This window comes from Salvelinus sp. IW2-2015, linkage group LG4q.1:29 (assembly GCF_002910315.2).
Source record: "Salvelinus sp. IW2-2015 linkage group LG4q.1:29, ASM291031v2, whole genome shotgun sequence".
Lineage (NCBI taxonomy): Eukaryota > Metazoa > Chordata > Actinopteri > Salmoniformes > Salmonidae > Salvelinus > Salvelinus sp. IW2-2015.
This window is the reverse complement of record NC_036842.1, coordinates 68459050-68468138: the sequence shown is the minus strand read 5'-3', so window position 1 is coordinate 68468138 and position 9089 is coordinate 68459050. Positions and strand designations below refer to the sequence as shown.

The following is a 9089-nucleotide window of genomic DNA, read 5'->3' as shown; positions in this document are numbered from 1 at the left end:
TTTGCCTCTCCCGAGTCTGTAGGGGAGTTCCCGTGATGGGACAAGACTGTAACTACAAAAAAAAAAAAAAAAAAAAAAAAATAGGTCCTGGACTATTCATCTATAACAGGGGTGTCAAACTCAAATACCCAGTGGGCCAAAATGTAAAACCTGAACAAAGTCGCGGGCCAACATTGAACAAATGAACCTTTTAATATGGACCCAAACAAGTTTTGCTTTAACATTGAATATGGAACAAGCATCGCTTATTACCATACAATATATAATTTAATAGTGGAGACATGCAAAATCGAATTTCAAATGAAAAAACACATCAATGGCATTCATTTATTCCTGTCTCTTATACACATCTAGATGTGTATAAGAGACAGGGTCTAAGGCACTGCATCTCCTGTCTCTTATACACATCTAGATGTGTATAAGAGACAGCCTTTACAGCAGCCTCACTTTGTGATGTGGCTTTTTTGAACATATTCTGTTGTGAAACCAAACTTCTTTTCATCTCCTCTACTTTCTGGCTCCTTTGAGTCATGTCCAGGTCCTTGTATTTGTCATGGTGTTTCGTTTCATAGTGTCGTCTAATGTTGTACTCCTTACTTACAGCCACGTTGACTCCACAAACAAGACAAACAGGTTTGTCTTTTACATATGTAAACAGATATTCTGCCTCCCACTTGTCCAGAAAGCTCCTGTTTTCTGCCTTTCTTTTCGCCATTTTTGGGAAGGGATAGCGCGCTGACAGTTGTAGCGTCTATGTTGCTATGACTACTGTCACAGAGGAGAGGGCGTTTCTGGGTCCTGTCCTGATTGGCGCGCGAAAACAACAGTAGAGCATTATGGGATTCGTAGTATTAGCGGTGAATGCGCTGTATAATACCGGCGGGCCAGCTCTAGTAGTAATTTGGTATTGTCTCGCGGGCCAAATATAATTACCCCACGGGCCAAATTTGGCCCGCGGGCCAGAGTTTGACACCCATGATCTATATGAATGCAGCTGCCACTTCATGAACCGTTAGATGCAGTTTGTCATAGCGCCACTGTCACGCCCTGGCCTTAGTATTCTTTGTTTTCTTTATTATTTTAGTTAGGTCAGGGTGTGACATGGGGAATGTTTGTGTTTTGTCTAGTTTGGGTGGTTATATGGTAAAGCGGGTGTTGGGTGTAGTGTATGGGTTTGTGTTGAGTGAATATGTCTAGGTATGTCTATGGTTGAGTGAATGTGTCTAGGTATGTCTATGGTTGCCTGAGTGGTTCTCAATCAGAGACAGATGTTTTTCATTTGTCTCTGATTGGGAGCCATATTTAAGGCAGCCATAGGCATCATGTATTTGTGGGTAATTGTCTATGTCTAAACGTTAGTAGCTTGTGTGTGCACTTTCGTTTTGTAGCTTCACGGTCGTTTGTTGTTTTGTTAGTTTGTAAAGTGTTTGGTTTCGTTTTTCTTCTTCAAATAAAAAGATGTCTTATTTTTCACACGCTGCGTTTTGGTCCTCTCTCTCTTCACAAGACGATCGTGACAGCCACCGTGCTTTATTACGGTCAGCAAATTTTGTACTCATTACTGCATTCTCTACCAGAAAGTTGCTTGGCCCTACATTGATAGGTTTTATTTATAAAGCTATTTTATAAAACGTCCCACTGTACCTAACATCATTACTAAACTTTAGACATACGAGTAACCACACCTGGTCTCAGGGATGGCTAATTCTGGAAATTCCTTTGGTCTCTACTGAGTTAGGTAATTCAGCTTTAAGTTTTCTTGCACCTTATTTTTGGAACAATCTTAACTGTACGTACATTTTATGTTTTGGTGCCTCTAGGCCAATTCAGAAAACTGATTGAGGACCTTATTACTTATGAATGTGTTGTTTTTTATGACTGTGTTTTTGCTTCTGCTTGCATTTTGTTTTTATATTTTGAGATGTGTATTTTCTGTAATTCAGGGCTCATCTGTAAAAGAGACCTTGGTGTCAGTATGACTCCCTGATAAAATAAAGGTTAAAGAAATTAAATGGAGAGAGATGTTGTGCTACTAGCCTCATGTCATGAATATGCATAGCGATCTCGAGACAACTCTAATATAACGTTTTTACACAAAGTTGCAGAGATGTCACGTGTCATACTTATATCAGTAGACTCGTAACAACGTAAGAATTACAAAATGTTTACTTGATCAAATAAACCTCGTAGCAAATAAGCCATGACATTTTTTGTTGACAAAATTCGACTCTCTCTCATTGAACTCCAAACAAAAAATCCTTGCTTGGTGAGCAAAAGAAACGAAACAATGCCATCTTCTTCTTCTTCTTCTTCTTCGTCTTCTGTGAGATTTAACGGCGGTTGGCATCCAATATGTTGCATTGCTGCCCCCAACTGAACAATAGTATAGATCCATTATACTTTGTGCTACAAAATGGGAAAGGGGAACCAGGAAAAATACAACTGAAAAAAATGTAAATATACATATTTTAATTACCCTACCAGCTAACTAACCCTATACTCATTAAAACCCATCACCTTATTCCGCTACTTTAACCATTATATTGACCAGCTACTCAAGTGGCAGCTCTAACAATAGGAGTACCACAGTATGATGCCCACTTTAACGCTTAAAATAAAGGCTGTGCTTCGTGTAGCCTTACTCTGCTGTGACATTTTGATAACCATGTAAATCTCTCTAAGACAAGGTGACTTTTAACAATATATTCACCTTTATTTACCCCTCAAAAATGAAACGCTTATTAGCTGCTAATGTGGCTATCATAAAGAATTATAAATGCCATGGTGATCTGGACGAGCCTGCTGAATCTAGGCAAAGGTAATCTCTGGATTAACTATCTAATTTAAATTGACACAATACCTGTTTGCAAAGGTGTCAGCTAGAGATGACATGCAGGAGCTTGCAGGAATTTCTAGTCTTGAATGATGTCTACTTTGATGCTAATTAGCATTTTTGGTTCTGAAAGTAGATAGAGCCAAATATATCGATAAAAGTCACCTTGTCCGAAAGAGATTTACATGGTTATCAAAACGTCACACCAGGGTAAGTCTACTTGAAACACAGCCCTTATTTTAGGTGTTTCTAAAATTCCCTTAGGTTTAGGTTTTATGTGTATTATGACACCTCAACTCTGGGGTTCTATTAAATAACATGTTCAAAGATGGAAGGCAGTTGAGAGGAGGCGAGGTGGGACCATTCTAGCCAATGAGAGGGCAGATACTCGTGTGAACAACAGACACAACTCTGATATAAAGTTGTTTTTCTCAAAGTTGTTACACTCGTAACAACCTAAGCATAACAAAACTTCTATAAATCAAATAAGCCATTACGTTTTTTGTTGACCAATTTCCACACACTCTCATTGACCTCCATACAAAAACTCCTCGCTTGGTGGGCGAAAAAACACCTTCACAAAAATTGAACGTAAATCACAGAATATAGATGTTGTGGTGGCAGCTGCAGAGAAGTACTTGGGGGTAGGAGATTTAACTTCAGAAGAGTTACAGCGTGTGTTGAGTGGTGGTGTCCTGTCCTCTCAGGCTGTTGGCCTCAGGTAGGATCAGATAGGGTTAAAACCGCTACGGGATCGGTGTCCCCCCTGCGGGACGGTTGAGCTAACATAGGCTAATGTTATTAGCATGAGGTTGTAAGTAACAAGATCATTTCCCATAGACATATCTAATAGACATATCTGATATGGGCAGAAAGCTTAAAATCTTGTTAATCTAACTGCACTGTCCAATTTGCAGTAGCTATTTCAGTGAAAGAATGCCATGCTATTGTTTGAGGAGAGTGCATAGTTATGAACTTCAAAATGTATCAATAAACCAATTTGGCACATTTGGGCAGACTTGATACAACATTTTGAACAGTCTAAAACTTTGCACATATACTGCTGCCATCTAGTGGACAAAATCTAAATTGCACAAACCTGGAATAATACATTATGGCCTTTCGCCTGCATTTCAAAGATGATGGAACAACATAAAAAAATATTTTAAAAACACGTTTTTGTCTTTGTATTATCTTTTACCAGATCTAATGTGTTATATTCTCCTACATTAATTTAACATTTCCACAAACTTCAAAGTGTTTCCTTTCAAATGGTATCAAGAATATGCATATCCTTGCTTCAGGTCCTGAGCTACAGGTAGTTTGATTTGGGTATGTCATTTTAGGAGACATAATAAAAAAAAAAAGGGTTAGATCCTTTTAATCGGTGTTATTATACACACCTCAAGGATGACCAGCTCATCGGGTCACATGACATACATTGGGGGTAGGAGTGTGGTTTATGTGGTGCTAGGGCTCCGGTGTGTGGGGGAGAGAATCCACTCCAGTCAAGCATGGATTGCAAACGCAGGAGGACATAGCCAGTTAGTTCACAAATACGTTTTTACTGTAATAATAGAGAATCCCTATTTTAAACATGGGTCGGTGTGGTATTACCTCATCAAAGACAGTGCTGGTCTTTCTGAACCTCATTTTTTGGGTAAGTTAAAACGACATCTGTGTCGTTCGAGAATGCGCAAATTCTCATCCACAACATTATGCGCAGCAACCTGCTACTTACTACCATTCAATGCAACCTAGGCCATGTGGCTGTTTGTCTATTTTTAGCTTCAATATACTGTTTGAGAGTTTGGGCCTTTGGGTTACTACATAATGCAATGTTCTTGCAGTCATGTTGCTATCCCTTTTATATTTAACTAACGTTAGCTAGCTGAACATTTCCTTTTGTTCTCTGTCTTTCTTTGTCTGGTTGCTTTGGCTACTGCGGCTAGAATCAGGGAGTTTCATGCTGGGCTTCTGTGCCCCCTTTGTCCCAGCCAATGTATTTGTATTTTTTTTAAATGCCCCTTCCCATAAAATGAAACGGTAGCCTAATAGCCATACTGTAAGTGGGTCCTCAACATAAAATGTTTGTTGGCAGCTCTTTTTCTAAACTTCCATATGTTAGAATATAAAGGGAAAGGGGGACACCTAGTCAGTTGTACAACTGAATGCCTTCAACTGAAATTAGGTTTGAGAGATCAATAAACACAATGGTATTTTTAATGGTCTTTGCCAGTCAGTGAGAAATCAAATAATTCCAATTTGAAGGATTGAGTTATTATAATGCCAATGGGATGGTTGTAATAGTTGTATGCTTTTGTGTCAGACAAACATGTCTTTTGGCTCATCCTTAGCCCATAGCACGCTCAAGATTTGCCTCTGATTTAGGCCTAACAACCTCCTTGAGGGACCATCAGAGGCCACACTCATTTGAACCTTTTTTTGTTTTAATATATGCCTTTTTTGTTTTAATATATGCTTTTTTTGTGTTATTAATACTCTCTCCCCCCATAATACAGGCAGCAGCAGGGATTTTGTGCTATGTTGGAGCCTACGTGTTCATCACCTATGATGACTACGACCACTTCTTTGAGGATGTGTACACCCTTATACCTGCTGTGACCATAATTGCAGTTGGAGGCCTCCTTTTCATCATCGGTCTTATTGGATGCTGTGCCACAATACGAGAAAGCCGCTGTGGCCTTATAACGGTCAGTGCAGGGCTCTACGCTGATGTTTTTTTACAGGGAGCACGTGTGTACATAAGTTGAAAAATGTAGGATCACACAAAGAAATTTAGGAGCACAATGAAAGATATTTGAGGTAATGGAGTTTTCTTTGTAGTAATGGCGCACGTGTGACGGTCATGAATCTGCGCTCAATGTATTCCCCATGGCACTCGGGCTTCGGTGCAGTGAAGTAATCATTGCAAAAAATATTTGGGTGCATATGCAAGTAAAATGGTTGTTCTTTAGAGCCCTGCAGTGAATGTTGCCTTATCCCCTACTACTACAACATTCAAACTGGTCTCAGAACTCCCTCAGTAATCCTGTTGGCCAGAAGACTGGCAAACAGAGAGCTTTTGTATCATGTTTTTAAAAAATATATATATTTCACCTTTATGTTGTATAATCGTTCATTACAGTGTTGATTTAAATGTGCGTCTTATTTCCCATTTTACAGTGGGTTAACTGCCTTGTTCAGGGGCAGAACGACAGAGTTTTACCTTGTCAGCTCAAGGATTCGATCCAGCAACCTTTTGGTTACTGGCCCAATGCTCTAACCACTAGGCTACCTGCTGCCCCAAATAAATGCTAGAGATCTTAAAATTTTCCTGTCTGCCTCAGGGACCCTTTTATTTTCAGTAGTTTCTTATGTTTAATTCTTTCTCTTTTCACCACAGTTTGTTATCATTCTCCTGCTGGTGTTTGTGACGGAAGTGGCTGTGGTGGTTCTTGGTTATATTTACAGATCAAAGGTGTGTAAGTCAAGTACATATTGATCAAGGTTACATTTGTGAAAATCAGATTTTGTTCAGGATACCAATTATCTGGATACGTTCCAATGTGAAACTTTTTTCATTCAACAATATTAAAAATGTTCTCTATGGAAAACATAGTAGGAAATGTATCTTTATATTTAGTCTTCCCATGAATGGAGAAAGTGCTATCTTAAGTGGTGATTCACTATAGCCTAGTATTCATCAGAAATGCATTAATGAGGTTATTGAAGATTGTCCCGTTAAGCACAGTAACCTGTTTGTTTACAGGTTGGAGACGAGGTCAATCACTCCATCCAGAAGGTGTACAATGAGTACAATGGCACCAATGCAGATGCCTCAAGCCGTGCCATTGACTACATGCAAAGACAGGTGATAGAATGTAACTTGGGCAATTCATGTTTTTTGTAACAGTTAAGTTATTTAAAGCTATATTGAAATGATCTAGTGTTAACCATCACCATTTGTCATGCCTGCAGCTCCATTGTTGTGGAATTCACACTTACTCAGACTGGATGAACACACGCTGGTTTAATGAGTTTCAAAACAACAGTGTACCAGTGAGCTGCTGCAAACCTAATGTCAGCAACTGTACAGGCTCTCTAGCCCGTCCTGGAGACCTCTATCCAGAGGTAAGAGATTGTCCGAAACATACCTATGCTTTGCTCTCATGCATAACATACACATTGTACATACACAATGTATTGTTTGTGTGTTTCCAGGGATGTGAAGCCCTTGTTGTGAAGAAACTAAAGGAGATTATGATGTATGTCATCTGGGCTGCACTGACGTTCGCTGCAATTCAGGTACAGAACCAATTCCATCAGGCCTCTTTCGTTCAACTAATGGATGTGTTGTGCCATCATGTGAACCCCCCCTTCCCTATGCTATGACTCATGAAGTGATTCATTATGGAGGTTGAGTGGGCCTGGGTATGCCATTATTATGTCAACCCCCAGCCACACTCCACCAGAGCCTCAAGGAACAGGGCCTAGAGGGGACTGTTTTGTGGGGACAGGGAAAATGCATCTAGGAATTTTTGGAAAAGGGGAAATGGCATAGCCACAAGGACATCTCAAACTAGGCTAAATGGAGCCTAAAGGAAAAATTGTCCCATGCCAATTTGCATTGACTTAATATATTAGTTACTTTGATTTGTTATAATGTTCATAATCAGATTCTGGAGGCCATGGGAAATTTAGTGTATTAAGATGGCATGTCATTGGTTGGATTTACCCCTTTTCATTCCTTTCATTTGACTACAATGAGGGGGCAGCTGCATGACAGAGAGCTGCTTTAAAGTGCTGTCATTCATTATTTCAGTAAAAATCTATCAAATGTATTTTCTGAAGCCCTTTTTACATCAGCAGTTGTCACAAAGTGCAATACAGAAACCCAGCTTAACCCCAGGACAGCAAATGGTTCTAGTCTACATTTAAATAGCAGTTTATCAATGTACTGTAGTTGCATCTTTTTATAATGTTACTTCTGCATTTCATCAACATTAGATTATATTATTTTATGGGCTGGTGAGTGTGTGGATGTGAATTTTCTGCTTTGCAGTAATCCTAGAGGCTTTTGACCCAGAGGCTTCCCTGTTTGCTGCTGATGTAGTAGCTTTGTGTCCTTGCTCAGCCTTTCTTGGGAGAGTAGTTGGCCTAGTGCCCAGGTCAGAGGCTGACAGGGGACATCCTCAGGAACGGATGGATGGAAGACATGGATGACACTACACTTCAACCCCTGGTGTTTTCCTTTCCTAGGTATTTGGGATGCTGTGTGCCTGTGTGGTGCTGTGCAGTAGGAGCCGTGACCCTGCCTACGAGCTTCTCATGACAGGGGGAACCTACGCATAAGGAACACACACACCTAGGTTCATGGCTTTGTCAGTGGGGGATGGTTCACTGACTTGCTCAGGTCTCCTCTGCTGTAAGTTGAAAAGCTCCTCACATGGTGGCTCATACTCCACAATGGTGATGGGTTAAGTGGTGAAATACCTATTTATTTACATGCTATGTAAGTTGGTATTTTGTTAGACTTTTTTTCAAAAATCTACAGGACAAATTCTTACATGGTGATTAAACACGTTTTTTTTGTTATTTGTTGCTCTGTGATATTTGACAAATGAAATTTGTTGCACTTAAGTTTTACCTGTTTGAGGTACACAAGGATGAGGCCTCTGATAAACCTACTGTACGGAATATGTGGACTGAATACTTTACTCATGTCAGTTTGCAATATGTGTATGGTTTTGGAATATTTTATAAATATTTACATTCATCATGTAAGTAGCTGAGTTGAAGATTCCCTGTGTGTATGAGGTTGCCTTGTGCTACTGCTTTGTTTGGCCCAGATCTCACCCTTCACCAGCACCATTCTGTTCCTGATGAGTATTAGTGGAACTATAGACAGTATACAAGTCAATGGCACTGCATCGGTCCACCAGGAATGGACAGTAACCAAAGTGCAGTCAATTAACTGATCTGCTTTGCAAGAATGTGGGCATTTGATTAATCCACATGCACTGTTACTAAAATGTTCTGTTGTACTTTCTGTGTGGAGTTGAGCACACTCGTGGTATGTAGGCCTAGTTATAAAATTAGATTTTTAAGAAATGTAGTCCTGTAGAGAAATATAAACCAGAGATGGGGGGGTGGGGACTTTAACAAGGAAATAAACTGTATTCCAGCCAGAAGATTCTGCAGTTTAATTTATTTCTATATTTCACAAAAATATGCTCACTTTTCTCTGCCAACA

General features: G+C 39.7%; 1 protein-coding gene across 1 annotated transcript; it reads left to right on the top strand.

Annotated features, from left to right (window-relative positions):
• Window positions 1–4319: 4319 nt before the first annotated feature.
• LOC111962417 (tetraspanin-3-like) lies at window positions 4320–8620 on the top strand. The gene is made up of 7 exons (XM_023985495.2): window positions 4320–4493; window positions 5356–5547; window positions 6240–6314; window positions 6606–6707; window positions 6815–6967; window positions 7058–7141; window positions 8096–8620. Exons 1-7 carry the CDS (start codon window positions 4431–4433, stop codon window positions 8186–8188), a joined length of 762 nt encoding a protein of 253 aa, XP_023841263.1. The 5' UTR covers window positions 4320–4430; the 3' UTR covers window positions 8189–8620.
• Window positions 8621–9089: the final 469 nt, after the last annotated feature.